Below are 14,960 nucleotides of genomic sequence, written 5' to 3' on the forward strand. Positions count from 1 at the left end.
CTTTCCTCTTAGTATTTAATTTTAACAATCTCGCAAAAGACAGTATTTTGTGTGTGCATGTGTATAAGGGGAAGGGTGCATGTCCGATAGTTTCACTCTAGATTTCTAATAAATATATAGTTATATAAAAGATAATGTTTAACCAATAGTATTAACATAAGAAAGCTTGTATTCAGATGAAAAGAAAAATGCAGTAGAATTCTCCTCCTTTTAGCTATGGTGGGTATTTTAAATAAATGACAAATATTTAATTTTATTATTTATTATTAAATGGTAAATACTTTATTAAACAAAAAAATGTTTTTACGATGAAAAATTCGTCAACAGCTTTTCATTTTAAGGACTCTTTTTTGACTTGTGAGTATCGATTGAGCGGAAATTTTACGACTTCCTCTTTTGAATAACAGGCCGGGTCGTTTTAAAAGGTGCGTCCTCGGTAAGTAACCTTTATCGAGCCATAAATTTGGAGCGGGCTTTTTTATGAGTGGATCGAAAATTTCGCTGCTGATAAAAAAATATCATCCTTCGATTATGACAAAAAGAGCTCTTCCATTTTAGTTAATTTTTTGATTTCGAACATCCAAAAGGACACCAGCTCTGAAGATGGACGATGGGCATGTTTTAATCTCAACTGTACAAAATATATGTATAAACTTTGCAAAATCTATGCATATGTAACTGTACAAAATATATATACATACGTAAACTGTTACAAAAATATTTCTAAGTGCTATTAAATATCTTTGCATAAAGAAAGAGAGGAACTTATTGCTTAGAATTCTCATTTTGAAACTAATTTTCAATTCCTGTTTAATTTACTCATTTAAATATAAATTATGGGGATGTAATTTTGGGAAAATACGCAGTACGATAGGTAACAACATGTGCCATTTTGTGTTTCGATTTGAAAATAACACTTAAGGATATTTTAAGGTACAATAAGGTACTAGACTGTATTATTTCTTTACGTATTTATGCAATTGTAGTTTCTTTCCTGCAGAGATTAAGAACTCTTATTTTACACTTTTTTTTAAATTTCTTAGATTATTGTTATAAATTCATGTAATGCTCAGGTCTTGCATGTCAAATAAGTCAACCCGTGTTAGTTTTGGAATCTACTCCTGCTTTTCCATATGAGAAAATGTTTGACCATTGCGTTAGACTATGTGCAATCGAATGCTAGAGGTCATGCGCAATTACGTTTGTGTGAAGCATTGCTGAAATCGTCACATATCTTTATAAAGTGTGCGATGCAATGTCTAATATTATTTTTATAATTCGGATTATAGAAGTGTGTTTTTTAAGTGAAGATTTTTGTTTTGCTGATTTGACGATATATCTTGTGCCTAAATTGCCCTTTTCCCAAAAACATTTCGGTATTTCAGCTCTTAGAAAATAGTAAATCTTTTGTAATCAATGCTCAGGGAATAAATATTGATTAAAATTATTTTAACACTCCACTACGAGAATTTCTTAAAATCATTTATTTAATCTTTGATTTCAAATCTGAACTTTAGAACTCTAAGGTGGGAAAAAAATGCATCGTTATCTTTTTGAGACACAAATTTACTATAATTTATTCTTTTATTCATTATAATATTTTTTTAACATTACTTAAGTACTGAATTAAGTACTAGTAGATGAAAGTAGATTATTTTTTGTTATTCATTCAATTATGGGTATAAATCGTTTCAATCTATCATTTCAAGAAGACTATCTTATACAGCTGGCTCTATAAATTATTGGTTGCATTCTTAAAGATGCAGTGCATGTCTATGCTGATGGTAGTCATATAGAAAATAGCACTGTCAGCGGTATTTATATTAGGAACCCCCACCTTGAGATTACAATAAAGCAACGCAGCCCTGACACTTGCTTTGTCTTCAGGAGTGAGTTAATTGCAAATGTAATGAATTAATATAGGGCTTGATGCTATCATATCTTATGATTGTGATTTTGGGGAATTATGGATTTTATCGGACAGTCGCGGTGCACTAAAACATCTTAGTGCAAATGATGAAACCAGCGTATCTATTCTGCTCAAACTGAAGAAGATCTCTCAGAACCACGACGTCCACCTGCAATGGATCCCATTACACGTAAACATTAGTAGTAATGAGATCGCTGACGAATTGGCCAAAGAGAATTGAGAGAATGCAACCGCCACTGGCTCTTCACTTACTTATAAAGAACTATACTCAAATGAAAGATCTAAGTTCAATTAAATATGGCGTATTCCACATGCGCATGAATGGCACACAGAAACATCCCCTGGCTCTCTGCTGGAAATTAAATGTGACCGTGGCTCCCAGACTTCTCTGGCTAGACTAAAAAGTGGCAACCTAAGTATCTTCCCTTTGAAAGTGGAAGAAAAATCCGTCCCACTTGTAAAAAATGTTGTGACCATATAGCTTCACCGGATCACATTCTGAGTTGCACCGACCATTCTAAGGGTGACTTAAAATCCGATCCCCTTAACATTATAGATATTTCGGGGATCAACAACCTATGGGAGCTGATCTGCCATATGTCAGATCTTTTGAGGATCAGAATCAACAACAACACAAATCGTTTCAACGGTACAATTTATGTGTATGACATAAGAAAATTAAATTTCGAAAATCCATCTACTCATCGATAAATCAGCCATAAGATTTTACAGTTAAAATTAACATCTAGATGCCTGGTTCAACACAATGCATATTTAGTGCAAATTATTTCTACAAAGCTCTGAAATTCTTTCTTGCAATTATCAAAATTTACTCTTCACCTTTTAGAATGAATTTTTCTTGGATTACTACTGCCATCAATCTTTTTAATAATTTATTTCATTAAAAATGATTGCTATTTTGTGTTTATAAAAATCTTACTGCGACTTTGGCCCATCAGTTTTGAGATACAGGCCTATTCAGTCTCTTTATCTGTAATTCAAGATAGCAGAATATTTAGCAGAAGGATTGAATGCTGGATTTCTGAATAAATGATCTGGTAATTTATAAAGTATAGGTTATGATTATAAAAAAAAATTATAGATTATGATTTATATATTTGCTTTGTCCTTCAAACTGTTCAAGAATTGGTTGAAGAGTTGGGATAACTATTTTGGAGCTTTAAGAATTTTGAATACAGGGCAAAACACCAACATTAGTTTCGTAAAAGGCATCTATCGTAATATCCTATTTGACGATTTGTTATAAGGGTTCGAAAATATGAAATATCGGGGGGGGGGGGGTGTTTAAAGTAAAAAAAAATCATGGGAATTACAGATTTCTTCTTATTAATTAAAGACTTCTTATTAGAGATTAGAGATTAAAGTGACATTTTCTCATTCCGCTTTAAACTTATCACTTCTGTTTCGTGAAATACATTGATAAAAAATGACATGCCGAGTCCTAACCAGCAATAGTAACGATGTCAGTGACTCTAAATCGATCACCGAAAAGTTCAGCATATGTTGTAGGATGAAAGTCATGAAAACTATGCTATTAAAGTGCCTATGTTTGGTAAATATGCCTATTACTACGTTCAATTAAATCTTTAAACCACCAAAACAAATTTGGTGATTTAAAGCTTTCCCGCCTATTTCTTTAATCAATTTCGAAGAATATATTCATTAATTATAACAGTTCTGATATTTAAAACTTTTATTCATTAAAATTATAATGTCTGAGAAATAAAAAAAAAATATCACTTAGGGAAAATAGCCGATTTTCATTTTTTTGGGTAGCCAAAAATTTAATTTTTATTAGGTTAGATTTTATATTATAAATAGGTTTTACAATAAACAACTTTTCAACATACAGACTTTTTAATAATGTGATTCCGACTTTTTCACTCGATTATAATATATAGTATTGCAGCATTTATATTATATAGATGTTCAGAGAAGATATATATCTTCAATGAAAGCAACTGAATGATGGATTTGAAAATAACCGATAAGTGTGAAAAAGAACATAACTGACTGAAGTATAGAGAGATGCTCAATTAATTTCAAACTAACAAAGCAAAAAACTAACAAATTTTGTGATCGTTTTAATTATAGATACATGAAATCTAAACAAGTAAATGAAAAAAAAGAAGAAAATATGCAAAAATGTGGTGGAAGCGTAAATTTGAAAAAGGTTTGTAAAATAAGTATAAAGTAGTAAGCTCCTCAGTAAAATCAAATCCCAAATCAAAAAAAAAAAAAAAAAACTCAAGATAAATTATTACAAGTTTTTTGAGATAAAATATTTAAAAAATTGTTTATTTAGCTCATTAACATTTAATAATAATAATTAGAAAGGAAAGCCGCATCCACTTCGGTATATTGATTTGTGAATTGTTTTCTTTTCAGAATATTAAAGAAAAATCACGCAATGGAATTATTTCATGCTTCTGAAATACGCGCTACAAAATCTCCATGATTTCAAATTAATTTCAAAATCTTTTGGGAAGAAAAATTACTTAACGTGCTGTTATTAATGTTGTGCAATTAAATTAGTCATATTACAGTAGAAGTGAATTTTTGGTAAACTTATTGTCTGTTAAAAAATGGTTATGATGGAAACAGAATGTGATTGCAAAAGTCTGCTTAATATATATTGTAGCAGTTACATAACTCAACTACCTTCTCTTTTGATATAACAGATGTCGTTACTTTATTAACATCAAGGTTTATTTCCCCTGATCTTTCTAAGGGGTCATTATTAGATTGTACTCTAAGTGAATGTCATCTATTTTCGTGTCCGTGTTTGTTTTGTCCTGTGAAATGAGCACCAAGAGAATAATTAAATAACTGTTCCTGAAATTCGTCTGTTATTTTCCTTCTACTTCATAATGAAGTTACAAAGAATCTCGTCCCTCTACAATATAAAATATTTTCACATCTTTAATCTGCATGAATATCCCCTACAATAAGAATTAACAATATAATATTACGAATATAACAGAAGAAAAAGGCTTATCTGCTTTATTTTTCTTTGATTTCCAGTCCAAAAGTGTTGGAACTTCCTTGAGTGTACTCACGTTATACCTTTATTGCAAAAACAATTACGTGCTTAGATGGTGCTTCTTTTTTATTAAGATTTCCTCCCCACAAAAAAGGAATTTAAATAAGTATATTTTCTTACAAAAATAAATTTATGTCTTATATTTAAAAAAAAGGCAAAGAAAAACTAAGTTGCAGATTTTATCTTATCGCAAAACGGTTAGGTCAAGAATTATATTCTTCTCGGTGAAATATTTTTTTTTATGCCAGAAAGATGTATTGTGCAAATTGATCTTCCTTCCTTTTTTACTGCAGATGCAGGAAGATGAAATGAAATTATAATGCTTCCAGCTAAATAGCTTGACATTAACTGTTGTGTGAAAGTTAATCTAAGAGAAGGGATCCCGTTTTTTATTCTCAGCCATTGGACCTCCCCCACCACTGCTGAAAAGACAAAATAAGAAAGAAAAGATAATTCGAAGAAATGGTTTCCTTGGCAGTACTCCAGTGCTGAATATTTTCTTTTCTTCTTTTTATGCTTAATTTGCTAAAAACACTTTCATCGTCTTTTAGGGTTTTATTGAGCAATAAAAAGGAAGTTACTCTGTTACAGAAGCACACTAAATTTGATGGTTCCACTTCATTTTTCATTTTTCAGCGCAAATGTTTTTAAATGTCAGATGAAATAAAATTCGGTCTCCCATTGCAAATGAGTGGACAAAGCCATTTTTTCTTTTGTGGAAATGTTTCGTATTTTAATGCTCTCGCCGTCTCGAAAGAAAGATAAATTCCATTCTTTGATGACAATAAGTGTTATTTGTAACAATTAAAAAGTTAAATGATTTATGATGTTATAAAATATAAATCGTGAGATTTTATGATGAGATTAAATCAAACTTAATTGTGGTATAAAATATCGAATCAATTTATATTTAAGTGGAACCATGTCTCGCCAATTCAATTTTGAAATCTATTTACATGAAAAAAATCCTTGTACAACGTGATGTCAACGATGAACAACTTACTACATGCCACCATGCGGTGTAATATGATGCCATGCCTTCCGCGTTACTGTCATTCCTCACCAAATTCACTTTGAAATCTCTTGCAAGGCGGAAAACTCAACAAACAGCATTCGTAAGTCTGAGCATGTGATTGTGACTTCACGTCAAACAATTCCGAAAGTCAAATAATTACGCGAGTGAGCAGAACGGCAGAGGAGAAGGTGTTCTTTTTTTTCATTTCAATCATTTTAAAATATAGTAGAATATGTTCGCATTGTGATACAAAACGCATCAAGTAATACAAAAGGGGAAGTTTCCAATTTTTCTTTTTTGGAAGAGACTCATCAAAAGGCAAAAGGATAACTTTTTTTTGTTGCGTTAAGACGTCTGATTCTCTGATTGTCCAACAAGCCTCAATCAGGGAATTTTCTCCTCAAACTTCTTTCCGTTCTGAAATTTCCAATTACAATTCGTCTTTTTAATGAAAATCAAGACTGATTTTTATTAAAAAGATTTTTTATTTATTTTTTATTTGAGCAGATTAAACCCGTGTCTGAAACAGCGCTTAATTCCTGTAGTACGACTGAGTGCTATCCGCCATCCATTCTATAAAATTATTGATAGGTTTGTTGAATTCCAGTTCTTGTAGAACTTGAACTAATCATTTTTGCACTGTGGCCAAGTGTTGAGGGCATGTCATTTTGCATTTTTCCTTCCCACCCAACAGAACATGAGCTGTTTGATGCCTTCACTCTAACGACAAAGTTTATCGACGAAAAACATTCCTTGCTTAGCAGCCTGTGCATTAAACAAATTTCTTGTTTTTACCGACTTTAAATTTCTTTTGAATACTTTCCATTCAGTAGAAATTCAAAGAATACTAAAAACAGGAAAACCTACCATTCTTCTCCCACTTATTCCTGGTATGCTTAGATTTAGAAGAGAAAAATTGTGGAAAATCCTTTATATTTTGGGAATTCATAACGTTGATGTAAAAATTTTTAGATTACATTTTAATTAGAATAAAAAGTCATTATTTTCACTGAAATATAATGCTTTGGTCTAAACAATTCTTCCTTCTTTAAATATTATGTTTTTAGTATAACCGATAACTATTATATTTTCTAAAATATTTTTAAAAATATTTATAGATTAGATGAATGATTTAAAAAAAAATCCCAGTTCAAAAGAATTACCTCGAATCTTTTTATTGCTTTAATGAAATGAATTGAACTGTTATTTTAAGTGATCAATGTCAATGACTACTTCTTGCAATGCTTCAAATTTTTTTTCAATATATTGAAAAAGTTTTTTTTTTTTCTGTCGTGTTAATTGGATCAGTAGGCCTAATTTTCTCTTGTCTTAACTGTGCCAGATTGATTTTATTGCTTTAGTTGTTCTTTCATGACGGTTTCTTTGCCCGCAGGTACGGTGACATGGTTCCTGCGACGCCAACGGGCAAAATAGTGGGCGGTGTGTGCTCACTCAGTGGCGTGCTGGTGATCGCGCTTCCCGTGCCTGTCATCGTGTCCAACTTCAGCCGGATCTACCACCAGAACCAGAGAGCAGACAAGAGAAAAGCACAGAAGGTACATTTCATTCTTACAAACTCCTCTTCTCTATTATAAGAATAACTTATTTATGTCATCTGAAAAATTCATAAAATAATAATACATGAATAACTCTGGCGGGATTCTTTATCTTTAGATTTCCTTTATTAAAACTTGGAAAGAAATGTTAAATCTGTGCCGAAATTATAAAGTTGCTATCTGAGAAATTGAAACTGCTGGATTAATAGAAAATGCTCCCTGAAATTAATGTGATAGTAAAAAATAGGTTTAAAGAAGTAATTGTGGATTAGAACGCACAAGCGGAACAAAACCTGAAATAAATCAACGGAATAATGCCCCTCCCCCCCCCTCAAAAAAAATTCGAATTTCCATTTTTCAAAAAATTGTGAATTTCAATAAGAGGGAATAAATAAAGCATACAGAATAATAATATATTTCGAAATATCTATAAAAATTATAGAACTCCTGGAGTTTTTATTGGAGTATTGGATTTTACAGCGTCTACGGAATTAGTTTTCATCTGTTCAATTAATCTGGGTGATTTAAGAGTAACCTTTATAAACTGTCATTTAAAATCAAGCAATTTATAACAGTCCTTTAAAATGAACGTTCTAGTACTGTAATTGTCCAAATGAATAAAAGCAGAGAGTCTATTCTTTCAAACAGAATAAAATTGTGAAGTGAATATCACTTTGGACAATATTTTAATGCAAAACCTCTGCAACCAAACCAAAAAGTTTTTTTAAAAAAAACATAAAAATGAAATATTAAATCATTTTTATAAAGAAGTAGACATTCTTTATGAAGTCATCTTCTGTATGATTATACAGAATCTTCTGTATGATTATACAGAAGATGGCGATTCTAAGGAATAGACTGAATGAAATGAAAATGTTCATTGGGATGATGCTATTCAAATGCTTGGCTTTTGTGGCCGCCAAGAAGAAAATAGTTGAGTCCAAAAAATATGTATAAATGGAATTTCTTCTTCCCAAGGGAACTGAGATTCTTGCTTAGCTTTTTCTTTTGTCCTCCAATCCTCATTTCAAGGACTGCGGAGTGAGATCTTAGTATATCTAACACAAAGCCTCTTTTATTCACTCCGGTCAAAGTAGGCATGCCAAATTATTCCTGGCAGACTTTCATGCATTATTGTTATTTGATGAAAACTAAGGAATCATCGCCAGAAAATGCACTTTGTACTTGTTATGTCCAACACGCAAATAAGCCATTGTTGCAATATCGGGAAATTCGTTGTACGTAGAAAATATCCTATGTAATAGAAATTATCAAATTTTCTGGTAAATTGTAAGGGGTTTAAAAAGAGTTGTCAGGAAGGTTAGGTGGATTGATCTAACAATCTTAAAAAATATAGATGTTTCCAATGTAATGAATTGGAAGGTGGATGATCGAATTAACTTCTGTGATCATAAAATGATAGAATTCCAAATTTCTCCCCCCCCCCAAAAAAAAAGTAAAAAGAAAAGTGAAAATTTTAAATTGAAAGATTTCGCAAATGATTTTTTTTGGAATTTAAAATCAATATAACTGAAATTATTCAAAATCACTCAAAAGAACCCTGTGCGGATTCAAATGAATATGTTGCAATTACATAATTCTGCTACCTTCTCTTTTGATACCTTATTAACATCAATGTATATTTCTCATGATCCTTCTTGGGGGTCATTATTAGATTAAATGCTGAGTGTTGTGTACTTTCGTGTTTGTGTTTGTTTTGTCTTGTGAAATTTAGAAAATAATTAAATAACTGTTCTTGAAACTCATCTATAATTTTCATCGACCTCATAAGGAAGCTATAAAGAGTCTCATCACTCTTAAATAAGTTCAGGGTAAAATTTTGAAAAAAAAAAAAACTCTGAAAACGAAAGGATGGAAATGCCACTTGATGGAACGCGGAGCTTGAAGTCATGAAAAGAACAGTCAGAACTCTTCGAAGAAGGTTTCAATCGACCTATGAGCAAAATGAAAGAAAAGGGAAAGAACTTGTCTTCAAACATTAACTAACCAAATATACTAGAAAATGTGCAGCTGCTAAATTCAATAGCTTTAGATCTCTTTTATCTAATATTGTCAAATAGAATAATTTTGACTCTTTTTATAGAATGATTAGCGATAATGTAATGATTTTTGGAGAAATGAAATAGATTCGTAAAGATGATCATAATAATACCACAATATTCAAAGAAAGTTTATTTAGGATTCTAGAATTTCCTTTTCCAGGTGGTGTTGGCCAAGTTTACCTTAAAACTAACGATCGGTATATATATTTTTACTACGATCCCATAAAAAAATCTCATATTCTAGATAGTAACCGGTTGTACATCAATTGATTTTATTGGAAATAAAGTTAGAAAATTTGATGTTTTTATAGAATTGCTATTTAAATAGATGAGCTACAATAGTAAGCTACAATTACTTGCAAATTTCTGAAAACATTGACATCCCAACTTGCTAAAATATCACTATTTCTTGGACAATAAATGGTTTTACTAACTAGATAATTGTTTCAACGTCTTCGGAAAATGAGTATCTAAATTGTGTCGCAAAAATGTAGCGATGACGAGTATACTCGCCAAACACAGAGTATGTGTACTATGAAATGATGTTGTAATGAAATTTTTATTTTTTTATCTCAATAATTACATTTATTTATTTACTTAAACTAACATACAATTTTTTGCATATGAATGAAAAAAGCACAAAAAATTAATTCATTACTTTAATTTGCTGTTAGAGAAAGGTATTGAGCAACGCATGATGCAACACATAATAATCTTTTATTTGTTTCTTTGATTTCGACTTGGCCTCAAAATCTTTTGAACATCTTCAAATTTACGAATATTTTTGAGTCTTTAAACTACAAATTGTCACTACTTATTACTCCTGACTAACAAATTCGTCGTTACTCAAAATGTTGCACTTTCTTTATGACAAGTATACTTGTCAAAACAGTTAACTGGTTAAAGATAAAACTACAAATATATTCACTGACGGTTCAAAATTACTTTATATTATATATGTTGCTATATGCTTTAATGAAAACAATGAAATACTTTGGAACTTAGTTATAAGACTCAATGATAAGGTCAGTGTTTTTTTGGCAGAGGTAATAGCGATTTTTAAATCAGTTGAGAAACCGATGATTATTGTGAGGAATTTAATCTTTATACTGACTCCCGAACAGGGTCTGGAATCGCCAAAAGAACGATTATCCAATTATTTTTTAGATCAAATATATATTAAAATATAAACCCAATATAAAAATTCATTGGATAAAAGCCCGTATTTGTATAAGGAGTAATGAGTGTGAAGATTTATCTAGCTAAAATAATTTTCATCTAAAAATTCCTAAATCGTGGATTATATCTAAAATTAGAAAATCCGTTATGCGGAAGAAGCAAACAAACTTTCTTTTTGGCTCCTTGCCTTCAACAAATTCGAAAAGAAGCCAAGGAGACTTTTATGTAAATCAAATTTCGACATATCAAAATTATTTTCTTTGGACAATCACCAGATTATGACTACGGTACTGATGAGAGAAACGCTGATCATTATATTTATGGATGCCCTAAATACAAACTGATGCGAGAACATTTGTTTCCAAATACTTATAGAATTATGGGAATTTTGCAATTGGTTCGGCATAAGAGAATGTAAATTGTCCACTTTTAAAGTCATTGAAAAATTAGATTTACAATTTCCTTATACTGCCTAAGGCTTTCTTGTCATCTCTTATTAGTGACAGGATACCTTTCTGGTACAATAGAACAAGAAATAATATTAATTGTACCATGATACGATTCTCAACAGACGAACACAGAAAGGAGAGTGAAGTATTTGATGTACATCTCTTAAGCAGGAGCCTTTGGCATAGTATCTTTTTTTAAAATTACATCCTGTTACCACAGAACTAAGCCGTTTAAACAGAGATTATTGTGATTGGCTGTTATGGCTGTATTGGCTGTTGGCTAACCATCCAAATTTTTGTATAAGAAAAGAAAGGCCAACAAAAATTTAAAGAATATTCAGACTATTGGTTAAAAGACTAGAAATCTTTTCCATCATTAGCAGAGCATCTGTAAGGAAAAGATTTCAACAAAGAAATATGGAATGTTTTTCAGAAATAATATCGCAAATCAAAAGAAATATTTTCACTCGGATGAAGGAAGTTTGTACGTTTGCGATTAATTTAATTTTTCAAAGTGTTCTGCCAAGCACGAGGCAATTGATTTTTTTTCAGAGAACAAAGAAAAAGACTCGTAATCAAATTGATAGAGAATCATTATTTTGGCGACAATTTTCTCTTCTTGTTTTGGAAATGTAGAAGAGGATTGAATAATTTTATTAGATGATAAGAGGAGGGGTGGAGTTATCAGTTTCAATTTCCTTTGAAATTAATTTATACAATCGTGCTCCTAAAGATCTTGAGAAGTATTGCAAAATGTAATTTCGCATTTCATGCCTTCTAGTTTTGTGCCACGATGATTATAGTTTTGTAACTTGTTGGTTTCTTCCAAGAATTCAACATATTAATTTGATGCAACATTAGTATTTATTAGGAATTTATCAGAAATAGTTATTAAGATGTCTTATTTTCTTCTTTTTATTATATTAAATGGTCCATTTGTTTCCAAAACATGCAGGCAGGCAGTATTTTTTCCGAGGTATAAACATCTTGTACGCCAACAACTATACCACAAGGCTTACAAACGCAAGTCTGTACACAACTGATGGTCGAAGAAATTTCAAATATAAGGGACACAGGCACAAATGCAAAGAAAAATGGTAGAAACAAGAAAATACACAAATACGAAAAAAAAATACTAAATAGTTAAATTCATTTGGAGAAGTATGATCCAATAAAAATAAAATATTCAAGATACAAATACAAAAATACATAAAAGTATATATCCAAATATATGTAATCAAACCCTCAAAAATAAAGTCTAAATAATATGGGAAAAAATGCTTTTAATATATGTACGAAAGGAAATGAAAGATGATTTGCTTTGTACAAAGACAGATAAATGAGGAGGCCAAGCTATATTGTTCTAAAGAAGGCAATTCCTAAGTCCAAGCTTTTCAAGAATAAAATTATTGCATTCAAATATCAAATGCTTGGCATCCTGGATTGCACCACTGTAGCACGAACATCTGTCAGTCATTGACAAATTGAAGCGTTTTAAATATGCTTTAAAGTTTCCACGCCCAGTCAGAAACTTAGAAGTAGAATCAAAGTAGTTACCTTTTAAGCGTCTCTGTATGGAAGGAATAAATTTCTGAGTGAACTGCGCATTATTTGGTGTAATCTTATTTTTAAAGACATTCTCTAAATAAGATTTCAGCATGCTCATGGGAATGAAATTAACTAGTTTTGTCGCTTCTTTGGCAAAGCCAATCGGCACGTTCATTGCCATAGATTCCCATATGACCTCGAACAAAAGAAAGAAAATTTTCATACCCCTGCTTCGGAGAAAACTCAGATTTGATTGTTATTTAACAATTATTTGGTTTAGAGAATCGATGTTATTTAAGGCATATTGATACCAGTTTCTTACATTAATTTTTCTAAGAAATTATCAGCGATTTTCGACTCATTGTTTTGTTTTCATGGACCACTACTGTTTGACAGCTATATTTGTAAAGATACATGCATTTCTCGCTCAAATGTTAGCAACAACATACTGTATACATGAAAAATTGAATTTTTACATTTTTGTCAGTTCTTTTCATTTTTAAATTTACACTATATATGCGAAATTGGTATGTTTGACTTAATGGTAAACGCATCGAAAGTTTAACTGCATGTTGAATCCAGCATGACATTTGTCATTTACCGGTCATGAAAAGGTTAATATTTATGATTCATGATATTTTTGGAATCAATTTTTTCAATTTTTTCTCCTCTCTTACAGCAGTGCATAAACCATTTTCTATTACAATTTCTTCGATATATTCAAGTTTCATACGATAATTTCCTAATTAGCATCAAATAAATACTTCTCATAAAAGGTTCTGATCGAATTTTACATTCAGCATCGAAGAAAATAACGTTGAAAACCACATTTATTTTCTTTTGATGATACAAATTATTGCTTATTATTTTTACAGTTTAAACTGTGCAAACGAATGACTTTATTTGAATTTTAGATATTATTTTAATTTTGCTGCATGAACTTTCTCAGAAATTCTTTAAAATGCCCTTTCAAAATTATTTTATGAATAAATGCGGATTTCTTCTTCTATTATTAACATTTGTATATATTCTGCTTTTATAAAAAGAAAATAAACGTGTGAGAATATATATTTTTAGATAAAAGTATATCTTTTTAGCAGATATTTTTCTAACATGTATCTAATGTGCATCTTTACAGCTAAAAGTATATCTTTTTAGCATATATCTTTTTAACATTTATCTAACGTGTATCTTTTTAGCTAAAAGCTTATATCTTTTTTATCCATCTAAGCTTTTCATTATAAGAGATAAATAAAATGTTTATATAAAATTATGCTTAAAAAGTAAAAATAGAGCTATATATAAAAAATAATAAACCATAATTCTTTATTATTCTATGAAGAAAATTGTACCAGGTCTTTTTTTAAATACGGCACATTTGCGATTCTAAAATTCGCCTAACTTTAAGGCAATATTGTGCAAATTATATACTTTTAATGTATTAAAAGTTAAATTCTGAAAAGAGTGAGAAAATGTACACATTTTTAGTTGCTGCTCTGAAATACATTTCTTTGCAGTCTTATTGTCGTTGTATGAACAACAATGATTGATTAAAAATATGTTGACTTTCAAGCAGCAGAATTGACATAATTGAATTGATAATATTTTAAATTTTAATCTAGTTAAAATTCACTTAACAAAATTCCTTTTCTGTTTTGTTTCTTTTAATTATTAATTGCATTTTTAATTTTTTTTCTTAATATTGGCATTTTCCCGCGATAACTTTCGAAAATGTATCACATAAAAATACATTTTACATTATTTCAAAATTTTAAAAATGTCTTTTTAATGGTATAAATTTAAAAGACTTACAAATGATTTTTAAATTCTGGTAATTAAAAAATTTTTTGCTTAATTTCCAACAACAGATTACATTGCTATTCTGAAGTTCAAACCATTTTCATAAACATAAAAGCGTGACACTATATTTATGATAGATGCATTACATTTTCATAGTTTCAGTAGTTTCATGATATCGAGGAACTGGTCTCTCTTAAATAATTTCATGTATACAAGGAGAGGAGCATATGTAATTGAGATACATTAACTTTAAAGTAATACATTTTGAACATGAATGCATCTTTAATGAGGTTATATCCAAACGATTTAACTGAAATTTAGGATAACTTATACCCATGGTGAACCAGTTGGTCTCC

The 14,960-nt window shown here is 30.3% G+C and overlaps 1 protein-coding gene across 4 annotated transcripts in view; it reads left to right on the forward strand.

Annotated features, from left to right (window-relative positions):
* Positions 1-14,960, forward strand: part of LOC129965637 (potassium voltage-gated channel protein Shal-like) — a 226,446-nt gene that overhangs the window by 152,574 nt on the left and 58,912 nt on the right. For all 4 annotated transcript variants that reach the window (XM_056079703.1, XM_056079705.1, XM_056079704.1 and 1 more), the window contains exon 2: positions 7,403-7,565. In XM_056079703.1, the coding sequence (XP_055935678.1) occupies positions 7,403-7,565 (163 nt within the window). The remainder of the gene's footprint in view (positions 1-7,402; positions 7,566-14,960) is intronic.

This window comes from Argiope bruennichi, chromosome 4, assembly GCF_947563725.1.
Source record: "Argiope bruennichi chromosome 4, qqArgBrue1.1, whole genome shotgun sequence".
Lineage (NCBI taxonomy): Eukaryota > Metazoa > Arthropoda > Arachnida > Araneae > Araneidae > Argiope > Argiope bruennichi.